This window comes from Mytilus californianus, unplaced genomic scaffold, assembly GCF_021869535.1.
Source record: "Mytilus californianus isolate M0D057914Y unplaced genomic scaffold, xbMytCali1.0.p SCAF_1, whole genome shotgun sequence".
In the NCBI taxonomy this organism is placed as follows: domain Eukaryota; kingdom Metazoa; phylum Mollusca; class Bivalvia; order Mytilida; family Mytilidae; genus Mytilus; species Mytilus californianus.
This window is the reverse complement of record NW_026262581.1, coordinates 8,466,599-8,483,590: the sequence shown is the minus strand read 5'-3', so window position 1 is coordinate 8,483,590 and position 16,992 is coordinate 8,466,599. Positions and strand designations below refer to the sequence as shown.

Here is a 16,992-nt window from a genome sequence, read left to right as displayed (position 1 = left end):
GTTTAAATTAAAATTGTTATTGATATAATTACATACAATTTGAAAATAATTGAATATGATCAATTTGTTTCATGTTGAAACTTTTTTTTTAAGTATGAACAGTAAACTTATAAACTTATAAATGTTAAATGTTATGAGAATGTCATTTCAATCTGATGATACTGTTCTGTGAGTTGGTTTTTTTCAACAATATGCACGAAACTCCAAAATTCCCAGAGGTCTGCAGTCTGCACGCTTAACCACAGGCCCAGTAGCCCAGGCTTGTAAAATGTCTTTCGGGCCTGTAAAAATCATCTCTACAGGCCAACATAATCTAACTAAAATTTTCCAAAAATTGGGCTCAGGGCCTGTAGATTTAAAGTTTATCGTGAAGACTGGGTCTGAACAATTTTCTCTTTGAAAATTAAGTTCTATGAATATGGCAAAGATATTCCTATAATGAGAAAGTGTGATGAAAATTCTGACTGACAACTTAACTGCAGTTACAGCTTTGTGAAGATTCCATTTTTGTCATTATATTCATTCTATTATCAACTTACTCAGCAAATTCTCCACAGATCCATGCAGCAGCATATAGAACTTCACATATTCCATTTCTTTGGGAGTTAGCTGATAATACATGAGAATTTTCTAACAGCACTGCCTGTAATAATATAGAAGGTTTATACAAGTACTCTTAATTCGGTGCTTTGTGTCTACTGTTTTTATGCTACATGCATGTATTTGGTTTATTTGTGCTTCTTACCAATTTTTTAAGTTAAGCCATTTGCAACTGATTTTTACAGTTTGTTCTTATGTTGTGCTGTAACTCCAATGTCCCAGGTAAGGGGAGGGTTGAACACTCAAAAACATAATTAACCCTATTACATTTATATGCCTTTCACAAGTCCGGAGCTTGTAATTCAGTGTTTGTTGTTGGTTCATTTCTCTGTCATATTTGTTTTTTGTAAATTGTATTGAATATTAATTAGGCCGATAGTTTTCTTATTTGAATTGTTTCACATTTTTCATGTCAGGGCCATTAATAGCAGACTATAAGTTATGAGTTTTGTCTCATAATTGCTTTTATCTTCGCCATTTGAACTCTGGTGGATACTAAGTTGTCTCATTGTCAATAATACCACATCTCCTTATTTTTATATTTATAACAAAAGACCTATCTATGTATAATAATATCTTTCTTTTTTAAATCTCTCTGGACTAAACTAATTCAACTCTGTTATAGGCCTTAAATCTGGTCTATTCAATATAAATTTTAAACAGAACAAAATGTGTCCATCAGAAACCAAGTCCCTAATTTGGCCTATATTTCAACAAGACAGCAAACTGGATTTTTTGACATTTATTTGTGTCCTGGCATTTTTCAATATCACAAGGACCATAACTCATGAACCGTCAAAGTGACAATCATCAATATTAAACTTGACCTCCATTTTGTCATCAGTAACAACATATTAAAATTTGAAAAGCTTTTGTTGAACGGTTTATGAGTTAAAATCACGGACACGACTGGAAAGACCATTTTTCAACCTTTCAAGAACCATGACTCCTGAACGGGTAAAAGTGAAAATCGTCAATATTGAACTTGACCTCCATTTTGTCATCAGTAACAACATATTAAAATTTGAAAAGCTTTGGTTGATGGTTCATGAGTAAATGCATGGACACTGTTTGGCAGTCGCCCGCCCGCCCGCTGTACATCCCCAAAACAATAACCGATTTTTCCTTCAGAAATCTGTTTAAAAAGTTCACATTATAATGATCATGTGTACCATGTTTAATTGATTTTACCACACTTTATAGTAAACTACCGTTAACCCAAACTTTTACCTTACTTAAAGCTTTTAATCTGGTAAGAGACGGAAAGATGAAGGAATGTTATGACAGACTCACAGACTTGAAAGCAAAATGCTCTCCTACGATCGTAGGCGAGACATAAAAAGTTTTCATTAATAAAAATACCAGCAGGGCCAACATTTCTCAATTTAAAATTGTAATTATGTAATATCCAACTGAAGAACTAATAAATACATTTTTGCATATATATTTTAAACAAGCATTCTGAGAGTATTGCATGGCAATACATAGTCCCCTACCAGGTAAAAATTCATTTTACTGGAACACGCTAACTTGTTCTATAACTTGTCATGGTGTAAACAAAAAGTAAATATCATGTCAATATCTTCAAGCATGACTAAAAACAGTGTGGAAAACTGATTATATGAGTGAAAAAAACATTAGATATGATTAATAGTTCTCTAAAATTAGATATGATGTAATACAGTGTATATCTATTTTCAAATTATAATCAAATAAAATTAATAGTTACAAATATTTTTTCTTTCATTTGTTACAAACTAATAATATTGATATGTAACTTATCTATAAAATGTCAACAACTTTTATCTACACAATGTAATGTATTGAAATATATACATAAATAAAAAAAGATTATTATCTAATTAAATGATTTCTCTTCATAATTTTTTTTTATATATATATATATATAGCATTCAGAAAATTAGTTTATACTAAATAACAAACAAACTTACCAAAAAATTCTTCAAATAATTTATCAAAGAATGTCTTTTAAAATAATGAGTTATCTCCCTTATTACAGAAATAATAGTTAAACATAGTACTCTAACATTAGATATGGTCCATAACTCTAGACTCAATCATCAGACCGGAACAAAATTCAAACTTGATCTATAACTTGTCATGATAAAACTATATACCAAATGTCAAATCAATATCTTCAAGAACGAAGAAAAAAAGTGCGGAAAGCTGATTTGCCGGACTGACGGATGGACAGATGGACAGACGGACAGACGGAAGGAGTGCAAACCTAAAGTCCCCTTCGACTTCGTCGGTAGGGGAGTAATAAATGGAGAATGTGTCCATGGGACACAGATGATGCTTACATATAACGTTAAAAAGGGACATAACTCAAGAACGGTAAAAGTGACGCCACCCAAATTCAAACTGGATTTGAGTTTTATGGTGATAAGCATTGTGTATAAGTTTCATAATATATATGAGGCAAACTAAATTAAAAAAATTATTCATACTGCCCTTAAATATTGACCCAAAAGAAAAAAAGTGGTAAGTAAAATAATACAAACTTTCTACCACCATATCTGACATCCATACAACTGAATTTCACGAAAATAGTAAAAAAACAAACAAGGAATAAACAAATATAATGGTTTTTCTCATGATTTATGTAAATTAAATTACAATAAAATATCTCACCATTTGACTGACAGCAAATGATCTTATAGCTTGGACACGAATAGCAACATCCTGCATCTGTGAGGCAATCAGTCGACCATGACGAGTTCCTTCCATCCTAGTTAACTCCACCAAAACACTTACATACCTGAATATAAAATAAACTGTTGACACAGATATGTCTCGCCTGTTGGCATAAAATTCCGAAAAAGACAATCTGATGAACAGCAACATTGCTAATTAGTTCAATGTCGCTGGACCAATTAGTGGACAGGCAGGGTTCAACACTAACGCTAGTCCGCTTGCCCGAGGCTAGTAAAAATTAGGGAGGGCTAGTAAAGTTTTCATCACAGTAGTCCGACGGGCTAGTCAAAATTTTGTTTATAACTAGAAATTTTACAAAATTTTAGTTGTCAACAAATCCCACATTGTTTGCTGACCTTTGCTGTCTTTATTGTACAGTTTATTCACGTATATTTTGATTGTCAGACATTTTTAACATGAAAGGTACTTTTTGGGGATGGGAAAGAAACTGAAACAATGATGGTACTTAAAACATTGAAAACCATGTATGTTACAAACGCCGTGATGATTCTGATCAGAAACCTTGATCTCAAAAGTGCTTTCAGAATATCAAAATAATAACATGAATACGAAATTTACATACATTACTACCGAGGCCATCACTGTTTGGGAAAATTGTACAACTTATTGGGAGGAATTTTAAGCCATTTTTTTTAGTAATTGGGAATTTTCTTTCATGGAAAAAGCTGTATTTCAAGTGTAATTTGAGGCAACCAATATCACTGACATATAATATGTACTAAATTATAGGTCTCTGGTAAAAAGATACAGATTTTTAGGAATAAAATTTCGTCCTGCAAAAAAAACAAAACAAAAACAACTGACAAACAACAAGGGAAAAGAAGGAGTCCATGAAGAATTATGACAAAAAACAGCAAGGGAAAACCTTTCCTCTTTTGTTGGTGTATTTGTAAATCCCTTACTTACCCATCTTCATTAAAGACACTAGTAATAATGATAAGTAAAATGAGGATGATGATGAAGTAATGATCTAAAGGGGTCTTCAAAATAGGTCGAACACATTCTTAATATAGATGATTAAAATATGATTTTTTTTTTTTTTTTTTTTTTTTGTATTTTTTATTAGCAAACCAGTGAAATTTCATGAAACAAAACATGTTCAAAACCCTCTGGAAATGCTCCAGAACACAGGATTTTGCTTCATTTGTATCAAAATTTTCGAGGGGGGGTGCATGCCCCTATACCCTCCTAGATAGGGTCTTGCCTTTGGCACGACCATCCAAGTGCCTTCGGCACTTGGAGGGCTAGTGATTTCATAAGAGGACTAGTAGATAAATAATTTCACTAGCCCTGCGGGCTAGTACATACATTTAGTTAGTGTCAAACCCTGACAGGGCCTCAAAATGGTTGACAAACTGAGATGTACAGACAGCAATGTAACTTTATAGAAAATATTGTTGTCTATTGTAAGTAGTAACAAACTAACTTAAGCAGAAAACCTAACATTGAAAACTGTTAATTAGTTGAAAGTCACTGGACCATGACCTATGGGGCAGGGCCTCAAAATAGTCGTCAAACTGATATGCACTGATAGTAATGCAACTTTATAGAAAATATCATTGATCTATAACAAGTAGTTGCTAACATTTAAAATTGCTTATTAATTGAAAGTCACTGAACTATGGCCTAGGGTACAGGGCCTCAAAATAGGTGTCAAACTTATATGTTCTGATAGCAATGCAACTTCATACAAAATATTATTGATCTATCACAATAGTTCCTATCAATCTAACTTTAGCAGAAAAGGTAATTCAAAGTCACTGGACCATGGCCTAGGGGGCAGGGGCTTCAAAATAGTTATCAAACTGATATGTACTGATAGCAATGCAACTTCATACAAAATATCATTGATCTATCACAAGTAGTTTTTATCAAACTAACTTAAGCAGAAAACTTAACAGTTAACATTGCTAATTAATTCAGTCACTAGACCATGCATGGCCAAGGGGTCAGGACCTCAAAATAGTTGTAAAACTGATATGCACTGATAGTAATGCAACTTCGTACAAAACTAACTAAAGAATTGTTGACGCCATCATCATCATCGCCGGAAAAGCAATCCCTATGTCTCGCTTTCCTCAGGCGAGACAACAAAAATGCACAAGCATACACCCATGCGTACTTTAAAGTATCAGAAAGCATGAAGTAGGTGTCCGACAGATCTAAAAGGCGCAAATTCATAACAACCAATCACAGTTGAGCTGCCAATCAAATATGAAGTCATTCTGTTGAGCAGTTTCTGAGAAAATTGTGACAAAAATATTTGTTGGGGAAATGGAAGGATAAGGTGGTTGCAATATTGTCCTGTGGGGGAATAATAGTACGCTAAAATCAATGATTTAAAAAATTACTACTGTAAATTCACAAATTATTGCGTGCATTTATTATTGCGATTTTGTCATTTTAGAATAAAATGCGATTTGAATTTTTGCGATATTGAGAAAAATCCTGTTTAAATCATATGAAAAATTTCAAAATGCGAGTTTAAATTATTGCGATTATAACCCTGTCGCATTTTTCGCAATAATAAAAACATCGCAATAATTTCTGAATTTACAGTAATTCGCTTGGTTATGTATAACTATTAAAATCTAATGTAGCTGCATATTGGAGTTACACAATGGTTTAATGACTATTGATACTTTCAAAAACATAACTTGTTTAAAACTAAGTAATAAAAGACTGTTTTTAATTTTGAAATGAATAAAAATGGTCATGGCAGTAATATATCAGCAGATGGGTCATTATCTAAGGTACTCAGGATAACATCAAAAGTGTAAAAGAGCTTACCATTCAAAGTTGGTGACATATTGGTAATTAGACTGACTACATATTTCTATAATTTTAGCAAGTAATTCATCTCTGTAATGTGTCCCTTCAGCTTTATCCATATGTACCATCAGTTTCTTTACAATTTCCATTAAATTTTTCTTTGAAACCTGTGCATAAAATATACTTTATGTATAGAATAAGTTCTATTCTGAAAATCAATTATTTATGTAAAATTACACATATCTACTGTATTGTTAACTCTCAATTCTTAGTTTTACGTCTAAACTTGTACAAGTGTTAACTAATTTCTTGCAAATGGTCAATTCTATTCAAATTCTATGAGCAGCTGTTTTATAATATATCAGGTGTTGAAACCAAAATTCATCAGATGAAGCTCAGTTAGAGCTAAAAAGATAAGTGCTCTTCATCAAACTATTTCAAGGCAATATAGCCTTTTTGTGCTGATGCGGCGTAGAGCAATCACCAATCAATCAATCAATCAAACTATTTCACCTAAACAATATTGATTTCCATATCTAAAATAATGTTTGAACATTGGACGTATGGAAAACAAGTTTTGTAAGATTAATCAAAGTCCCTAGTTTGGGGCTTGCTACACGAATTTTCAACCCCTTTTGACTATTTTCAGCCATATACTTATTTATGTGAAAACTTGGTAATTTTTGTTTAGAACCTTTTTTCTCCCAAATTTATTCAATTCTTGTAGTGGAAATTCTAATGTTGAAAAATCAGAAAATTATATACAGAGTAAATTTATTCACTGACAAATAATAATGTCCATCAAAATTAGATCCAATGATATATTGATTTTCCTTATTTCTTGTATCACACATTCCTGAATTGATTGTAACAGAAGTATGAACTGCTGGATATTTGTCTCATTTGCAATCATATCACATCTCCTTATTTTTTTCTGTTTCTATCTACTCCTGAATATTAATGCACAACCAACTTAATTAAATTACGCACCATTCCATATAACAAATCTAGAGCTCTTAATCTTATTGATTCATCTTTGTCATCTAAACACTGTAAGATTAGATCTTTATGACACTGTACACTTTTTGGATGTGATTGTAATATCCTGGACATAGCCAGAAGACCCAAATATTTTACTGGAATGAAACAAAGTTTTAATGTAGTACAATAAAAATACTGTTAAAACAAAATATTTTCCTTAAATTTCATTGTATTATATATATTAAGTATTTTGCAATGTATCTGTATTGTAAATAATAAGGAACTAAAACTAGTAATAGGATTTCACTATCCTTTGCCTGAAAATTGATATATCGGTATTAAATTTTTCTAACAATAACTTCTAACATATACCTTAATAAAAATAAACATAAGAATGTGGGGAAATTGTAGCCACTACAAGTTTTGCAGTAAAAAAGTAAATAATATTGCAATGCAAAAACACTGTAGTTAAAACCTTGTACCACATTTAATTTTCATGATAAAGGAACCTACAGTTCTTTGTACAAGTCTAATTAAGAAGCTAAATAATAACAAAATTATTAATATATATTTTATGTAGTTTTTATGTCCTTTGAACCAGAATATGTATTGTCTTTACAACAAATAATTTTTATCTACAAGAATAACAGAACATGATAAAACAAGCTACTTCTTTATTTTCAGTAGTTTTTCTATCTTTTAATCAGAATATGTATTGTCTTTAAAACAGATTACTTAGACTTTTAGTATCTAACTGAATAGCAGGTCATAAAAGAATAAGCTGGGGATTACAATCTACAGATGTGTCACTTACAATTCTGATCAGAATCTTCAATCAATATCCTTAGTTTCTGTACACACAGCTGTAAAATAAGGATAGGAGTTATTGTCCCCTGGTTTCTAGCTCTATTATGGCATAAAATTTAATAATAATCAATTATATCTGGGAAATTGTTAATATTTTTTATTCTTTGAAGTAGTTACAATAATGGAGGTTCCAGGTCATTCATAATATATTTTATGTAAAGATGTGCCATAAAATTCCATAATTATATTATTTTCCATTATGAACAAAATATACCATTGGGATAAATTAATTTTGGAATATTGAATTTGAACACAATGACAACAGTGACTTTATATCTTAAAAAAGAAAATAATTCTGACTATAACATATTGTGTAGTATCATATGCTGCAAAACAAACGATCGTGATGTCATTGGGATATTCCCTTTGGATGTTCCTTTGTATCCATAATAACCACTTTGCAGATAAAAAAAATACCAATCCTTCTAACATGCAAATTTCATTATAAAATATTGCACATAAAATCAGTGAGTGTTTAGTGATCAATTTGTATATTTTGAAAAGGAATTCAACAGGTTGGGGACAATCAATCAAATGGTAGAACTACTCCAAAAATGAGTAATAATTTGATAATGCTTAAAATAAAAATAATAATTTAGGTGAGTCTTTTTACCTAAAATGGAACAAATTCATAGAAAATAGAACAATTTTTCCTAAAGATCCAAATCATTATTTGGAGTTTTAAAAGAGTTAGTAGTCTTGAAAAGGGTTAATTCTTAGTCAATTTCATAGGCATATAACTTCTCAGTTAATCAGTAAAGGACTATACATCATTTGGAAAAGTTGTTGCATAATTCCTAAACATGTGCCAATTTAAGCATAAAATGTGGATTAAAAAAAAAAATTTACTACTAGAAAATTTTTCCTTGTTAGAGGGATAGTTACTCATTTGGGGAACTAGCCCCATTTGGCGGGTTTGTCCCCAACCTGTTCCAAGTTGAATCTATATATTAATCAATTTACCTTGCAACTCAGTTAAATATGAAACAACTTTAATATATCAGAATAACTTTAATAGAAAAACAAAAGATATGCATATTTTTCCCATTCTTTTTTCATAAAAGGTTAAAGAAATCCCCCAAAAGTGGATGATTTTAAGTTATTTTCTTATTGTTGTCAAATAAATATAAATTAAACATACAAAAAAATTACCGTCTTTTGGTATGCATAGTGCGCATTTGTGTATTGTGCGCACCACCTTTATGGTCCAAGAAACTTGAGAAAAAAAGTTTCTTAATCGTATAATACACATAGACATTTTCGGAAAAGTCACAGCTCCAAAATCGGTAAAATGTTGCTTGAGTGTGATTTTTTCAGCAAGGAATTAATGAGAAGTCATGATTAATATCATGGAAAGAATGTATTGTAGCTGAATAAAGAATTTAATAGTAATCTTCTTTTTATAACCCACAAGTTAATGTTTGTCGTTTGTGTTGGCAAACAGGAAGTCTAAACTGGAAGTTTTTTAAATGGTCACCGATGTCGGTGAATTCTGTACGGAATACGTAATTGATACGAAATTGTATTTTCTTGAATTATTTAATTTTATGTTATGAATTAGTGTCGAAATAAATTGTTAAAATCTTATAATTTTTATTTTTTGTTTGTTGATACTAGCTGTTAATCCGGATTATCACACCTCAATCAATGGGTCTAATTGATGTCAAAACAATCAATGACAGGTTCACCATGTTCCTAATTAAATTCGTTCAGGTTACAATTATGGGATAATCATGTTTTCAATCATAATTTCTTTTAAAGGTTTTAAACAGTTGTTACTGTTTAAAAATTACAAAGTAGAAACGTATTTATAAAAAAAAAACTGCTCATAGACTAAATCATCACTTTACAATATTAAGTCACATGACTGGTGATCACCTGATACATTAAAAAAAAATGGCGGTTTATCTTTTCAAAACGAGCGTGATTTTTTCAATTTTCATACACTTATCTTCTACTCTCCATGATGAACACATACAAAACAGTAAGTTATGACCACAAGAAACACAGAGCCTGAATTAACCGACAACAAAAGCTTCATGGTGTCTTTATTAAGACATGGCAAACTTCCGGATTGCAAACAGATGGACAAATTTACACGATAAACGAACGTAACTGCAGAGATATAAAATGTATTTTATTTGAATAAAACATGACATATCAAGTACAATAAGATACATATTACAAATATAACATGTAAAACATAATAATAGTCGAGGTATTAGCGAAAAATTCCGTACTCTTCACTTCACCTGTTTTTTTCTTTTGTCGGAGTTCGGACCTGAAAAAAGGCTAAGAAAATGTTTGTAGGCATGTATACTGCGCACCCCTCTTACAAGAAACATGACCCAGGGTATAAATGTGCGCACTATACATACCAAAAGACGGTAAATATAAATAGGTGATATATAATACCAAAATTCCCTGAAGATACTTAAAACAGAAACTAAGCTTTGAACAGAGTATAGGCAATTTCACTGCAGCAGGTTAATTCTGTATCACAAAGGTCAATATATATTACCCCTGAACACAATTTAAGACTTTAATTGAAGTCAAATGTTTGTTTGCATTTTTTTTTTACATTTGTACATTTTTGCGAAGTCAATTCTAACAGTCCCAAAATGATGATAATTTTTTTTACCTTTATTAAATTTTCACCAACACCTAGAACAAGTATGAATTTTAAAAGATGCTAGTATCACTGTAGTGATGCTAAACAGAGCTTTTCTGGAAATTAAATATTAACAAACTTTCAGATTACTTTTCATGATGCAACTTAAAGCTTACATACATTTTTTGATTATGTTCAAAACATAGAGCTCTTTTATGTAGGGTGTGGGGTGGGGTCATTAAGCTATCATAGATACCTATTTGCTGCAGTGAAACAAGCACTAACTGCATTGAGAGATCTAGAAACGTTGTTTACCTGTAAACCCCCAACAAATGAACAAAGCAAGCAATATAAGAATTAAATAACAAGTACCTGTATGGAGGCAGTGTGGTTTGGGATGCCTGAAGATATAGAAATGAGTACTGTAAGTAAGAGAAAAATGTGTCAGCAGTGATCATTATGGCTGAAAATCAACACGTGACAGTCATTTACACATTTATTTAATTCTTTTATCTAATTTTGTTCTTTTCAAATATAAACATATGATACCGATATTTAAAAACAGGACATTTATCTGGAATCAACTTCATTAAGTTTGCTCCAAACCAAAAGTTTTTGAAAAGCTAATAAACAAAAAGTTTGTTAGCAACAAATCTTTTATGGACTTTTCATACATGTGAAAAGATAAAAATGGGCTTTAGGTTCGCTTAGGGCCTTAATAGGCCAAAAGAGTTGAAGCATTACAAAATCAAGTGAATTTTGCTTTAAAATGATTGATAAGTATGTTCAACCTCTGAACTGTATGGTCTTTCATATATTATAAATTTGCTTTCAGTTTTTAGTTCAAAAGATTACATGAATTCAAAAATATATATGTAGATAGAAAAAAATGGACATCTATTTATAAGGTCAGACATGGTTTTATTGTTTTTTTCTGTTAAAACATCTTAATGTTAATTGTTAATAGCATATAGTCTAAAATTTCCTTAAATCTGTACATGACTGCCAAATATATATATAGAAATTCAAATTAGATAAATCAAATATGAAAATATGTTTATTCTTGAAATAGCTATAAAAAGGACATCTAATTCAATAACATGTACTAATAAGAACTTTTCAAAATCACATTTCATAAATAAAATTTAATCAACTTTCCAAACAAACTTTATCATAGAAAAGGTAAAAAGCATAACTTATACAAGAAAGATAAACTGTTTAAGTTCTAATAGGAAATGGTGCAGAAATTGGAAATTAAAATCACTGCAGACACAATAACATATCACAACAAAACAAATGTGTGCAACTATAAAGAAAACAGTCTATTTAAAAATAAATTCTGCATTCACTGACTATAACATGACTGATTAATTCTTGTTTATTTAATGTCCAGTGGCAAACATTTCATGTATATTACATGACAAGACTATCTTAAGCCTATATCATATCAATATGAATAATTGTAATAATATTTCAAACTGTTTGAATACCTTTCACATGATAAGTATATATATTCTTCACACATTCATAGTACAAAATTCAGTTTGAAAAAGAATTATATATAGTTTTTCCTATACAAGTATATCACTGTAAACAAATGATTGCAAGATAATTCTAAAAGTCTCTCATTTTATTAAAGTTAAAACATAAAATAAAACATGCTATAAAAAGGTTTAACAATAAATTGACAACATTAAAGGAAGCTTACCTGCTATCACTGTGTTGATACACTCATATAGAAGAGACATGGCTGAAGTACTGAAAAGTATAATATACTACCTTAAACTTACTGTTTATATAGAATTCAGATGTGCATAATACGCTCGTTTTTACTCAAAAATTAAGTGCCAGACAGGGATACAGATCATAGGGTATAACAAGCAAGAGATAAGAGGAGAAGTCTATTTCACAATGTTTTGTTTATGTTCTACCCTATTTGTTACTCAATTTGTTTGTATTTACACATACTCTTCCTATTCTAGTTAATGACAAACACGATATCTCTAGCTGATTTCAACACTCATGAAGCATTCTTAAATCATTTATCAACATTTGTAGAAGTGAAACTAGAGGCTCTTTAGAGCCTGTGTCGCTCATCTAGGTCTATGTGCATCTTCAACAATGGACACACTCCAACCCATTATGGACTTGAAGATAATTTTGACAAAAATCTCTTTTTTGTTGATCTAGTCATTTTTTCTGTTTTCAGTTTCTCATTATCTTCTTTAGTTATTGGCCAAAACACAGAAAAGGGTAAAAAGTAATTATTATTTAAGGGCAATAACTCCTATAAAGAGTATACTAATGATTTTGGCAAAATCTATCTAATTTGTAGATCTTGTCTTGTTGATCATTTTTGCCATTTAAAGCTTGCCTCTATATAATTTAAAAAATAATAGACAAACATGAAAAAATTGGTAAAATTTGTCATTTAAGGGCAACTACATGTACTAAAAGAAGTCATCTGACAGTTTTGATGTAAATGAACTATAGGTTGATCTTTTCATTTGGAACATTTCTGCCACTGTCAGATTTTCTCTATAGTGGTTTTCGAGATAATAGATAAAATTCGCATTTTACCCCTATGTTCTATTTTTAGTCATGTCAGCCATGTTGGTTGGAAGGCTGGGTCATCAGACACATTTTTAAAACTAGATTTTGTAAAAGTTAATGACAACAGATGCCAAGTGATGAGAAAAGCTCACTTGGCCCTATGGGCCAGTTGAGCTGAAAAAGGTGTAAGCCTGCTACGGGAGATTGAAATTAAGATCAAGGTCATATGATAACAGAACAACATATACCCATACACCAAATAAACACTGATGACCTCTATAGCTATCATGTATAGTTCAATTAAATCATAAATGAATTCAACATATTAAATCGACACTCAAAATTTAAACATCATTTAACTTTGATGTTTGTGCAACCCAGCCTTAGACACCAAGTGTGAATTATTTCAAGGCAACTTAATAATAGTTTTCAACTGACATAAATAAAGTCCCCTTTTCACAAAAGATCATAAGACTTATTGACCCTACAACAGATAAATGCTGTATATAATCTGACTTCTGTGCAACAGGGTTTGTCACAAAATACTTAACAAACTCATAGACAAAATCTAAGATAAACCAACCCGAGAATAATTTCTTTAATATTCATTACTTACCTGTGTATAAGGTTGGTTAATGGTTCAATCAGTTTTTTACCCAGTCTAGGTTCCAATGGTGTTAATGCACTAAACTGTAAACAGAAAAATTGGATCAAATACTGTAATCAAGTTAATTTTGTAGGATCTTGTTTGCAGGCATTTCTGCACTTACATAATATCACGATTCTATCGTTAATGCAGAATTTCGAGAGAAGTTTGACCTCTCCAATTATGACAATTATCACAAACATTGTGTAAATCAAACCACAAAAATCACTATTTTTAAAGCACTTTATATAGGTGTGTATAATTCTGTGATTGCAATTACCCATAGGACGTATCTTTATGTATATGAGTGTATATCTTATGTTGCATGATTATTTACTGTAGTTCAAGGAAGGCTAATCTTTAATATTTAATTAACATAATGACTTGATTTACGGATATATAATCAACTATAAATATGTATGCTGGACTTTTAATGAAACTATCGTTTTCTTTTTCTTTAAATTATAAATGTACATACCAGTTTAATGATTTTGATAAGAACCCAGTTGTTTGTGGAGCTTGTCATTAGTTTGAAGAACAGTGGTGCTAATGACAGGTAATTTTTAGGATTCTTTCTTGCAAGTTCACAGATTACATTAACAGCTGCTGACTGAACACCTAGATATCAAAGAAAAGTGTAAATCAATTTTACAAATTTTTCGAATTGTTTATATTCAGTTGACATCAAACTTCTTACAGTTTAGATCTGTTATAAGGTCTCAGCAAAATCATAAACAAAATAAATGGAGAATGTGTCTATGGGCCACAGATGCCCCTGCTTGTAAATATGTATGAGTCAACTTCCACATCAAATGCAGGATTCACATTATTAAGACCGCTTTTTGTAATTATAAGCACTGTGTATAAGTTTCATACATCTGGTTGAGGAAAAACTAAAGTTAGAGAACGGAAACGACAGATTTAGCAATTTTTCCATTTATAAAGGGGCATAACTCAAGAACAGTAAAAGTAACGCCACCCAATTTCAGACTTGATCTGTGTTTTTTGGTAATAAGCATTGTGTATAGTTGAGGCAAACTAAAGTTAGAGAACGGAAACAAAAAATTCAGCAATTTTTATGTTTATAAAGGGGCATAACTCATGAACAGTAAAATGGACGCCACCCAATTTCAAACTTGATATGAGTTTTGTGGTAATAAGCATTGTGTATATGTTTTATAACATTTGGTTGAGGCAACTAAAGTAAGATAACGGAAACGAAAAATTCAGCAATTTTTATGTTTATAAAGGGGCATTACTCATGAACGGTAAAAGTGACACCACCCAATTTTTAACTTGATATGTGTTTTGTGGTAATAAGCATTGTGTATAAGTTTTATAACATTTGGTTGAGGTAAACTAAAGTTAGAGAACGGAAACCAATTTCTGGACATTTGGGACGGACGGACAAGGGTAACACTTAATGCCCACGATGCCTAGAGGCGGGGGCATAATAAGTCACTAATCCAGACATGTTTTAATTGAGAGAATATATCTTATTTTCAATTATATTCCCACATTGTATAAAGTCATTTCAAAGACCAATACAAATATCTAACTGGCATAAGATATCAAACACGAAATACAAAATTGGTCATCTTAAACTAACATGGGACACATTTGAATTTTCTTTGCTTAGTTTGTAGTAACATTTGGAAGAAGACACTCAACGATGCTAATAACATTCTCCTGACAAAAAAAAATAATGGTGTACAAATGTCTTATCCACACTTTTCACAAAAAGAAAATCCCAGTGATCTTTTAACTACACTGAACATTTGGCTATCAATGTGATGCAAGATATATGATCATATAAATTGATGTTAAGATGTCTTTCTTGGTTTCTTTTGTGTTATTGGGCTGCTGTCTCATATCCTTTTATTCTTAAACAGATGAAACAAATAACTACATTGTATGTTTAAATATTTACTATTATGAAATTATACAGTATGCAGTATGTATAATTGTGTAAAGTAAAAAAGAACTTTACAGTTATCCGTTTTTTTTTCTCCTCATGCAAATGTAATGTATCTTTTATCTAATAAAACGCAATATATATTTTTGTCTAAATACTTTGGAAACTTATGAGTACCTGGATCAGGATCCTCCAACTTTTCTTTCAGTCTTGGAAAAGCTGGTCTGAGTGCTTCTGGAAACTGTAGGAACACTTTATACATGATTAATACTGACTTCTTCCTCAAGTAAGGTCTAGTCGATGTCATCTAAAACACAAAATCTTATTCATATTCCACAACTCAAAAAATATATTTCATATAAATGCATGACATTATATATATCCAATGTACCATATGTAAATGTAGATACCATTATATACTCCAACATCCACAAGGTGTAACTGTGACCAAATTACAACTTTAGACGATCAAATTTCAACAAGTGATATTAGATATAAAAATAAGAAAATGTGGTATAATTGCCAATGAGACAACTCTCCACCAGAGACCAAATGACAGAAGTTAACAGCTACAGGTCACTGTATGGTCTTCAACAATGAGCAAAACCCATACTGCATAGTTAGAATTTATTAGAAATAAAATGCTCCGCAAGGCGCAGCTTGATACGACCGCAGAGGTCGAACCCTGAACAGTTGGGGCAAGTATGGACACAACATTCAAGCTTGATACAGCTCTGAATTTGGATTGTGATTAAATATTTGACACAGCATAGGTTTCTGACACAGAATGAATGTGGTCTAAGAACTTAAAAATTTTAAATTGGACATTCACCTATTATGGTCCAATATCCAAAATCTAAATACATGGTTAGATTCAGCATATCATAGAACCCCATATATTCAATTTTTGTTGAAATCAAACAAAGTTTAATTTTGGACCCCGATTTGAACCAACTTGAAAACGGGGCCCATAATAAAAAATCTAAATACATGTTTAGATTCAGCATATCAAAGAACCCTAAGAATTCAATTTTTGTTAAAATCAAACTAAGTTTAATTTTGGACCCTTTGGACCTTAATGTAGACCAATTTGAAAATGGAATCAAACATTAAGAATCTAAATACACAGTTAGATTCGGCATATCAAAGAACCCCAATAATTCAATTTTTGATGAAATCAAACAAAGTTTAATTTTGGACCCTTTGAACCTCAATGTGGACCAATTTGAAAACGGTGCCCAAAATCCAAAAACTTTATACACGGTTAGATTCAGCATATTAAAGAACCCCAAGAATTCAAGAATAAAA

At 31.0% G+C, this 16,992-nt stretch overlaps 1 protein-coding gene across 3 annotated transcripts in view; it reads right to left on the bottom strand.

Moving 5' to 3' along the window:
* The window catches only part of LOC127698672 (AP-3 complex subunit delta-1-like), a 57,860-nt gene that overhangs the window by 22,271 nt on the left and 18,597 nt on the right, over positions 1 to 16,992 (bottom strand). For 2 of the 3 annotated variants that reach the window (XM_052202274.1, XM_052202282.1), the window contains exons 6-15: positions 15,862 to 15,991; positions 14,248 to 14,387; positions 13,740 to 13,813; positions 12,279 to 12,328; positions 10,943 to 10,992; positions 7,907 to 7,955; positions 7,102 to 7,247; positions 6,130 to 6,278; positions 3,256 to 3,382; positions 540 to 643 (exon numbers count right to left, since the gene is read on the bottom strand). In XM_052202274.1, the coding sequence (XP_052058234.1) occupies positions 540 to 643; positions 3,256 to 3,382; positions 6,130 to 6,278; positions 7,102 to 7,247; positions 7,907 to 7,955; positions 10,943 to 10,992; positions 12,279 to 12,328; positions 13,740 to 13,813; positions 14,248 to 14,387; positions 15,862 to 15,991 (1,019 nt within the window). The remainder of the gene's footprint in view (positions 1 to 539; positions 644 to 3,255; positions 3,383 to 6,129; positions 6,279 to 7,101; positions 7,248 to 7,906; positions 7,956 to 10,942; positions 10,993 to 12,278; positions 12,329 to 13,739; positions 13,814 to 14,247; positions 14,388 to 15,861; positions 15,992 to 16,992) is intronic. The other variant, XM_052202291.1, reaches the window with a different exon arrangement.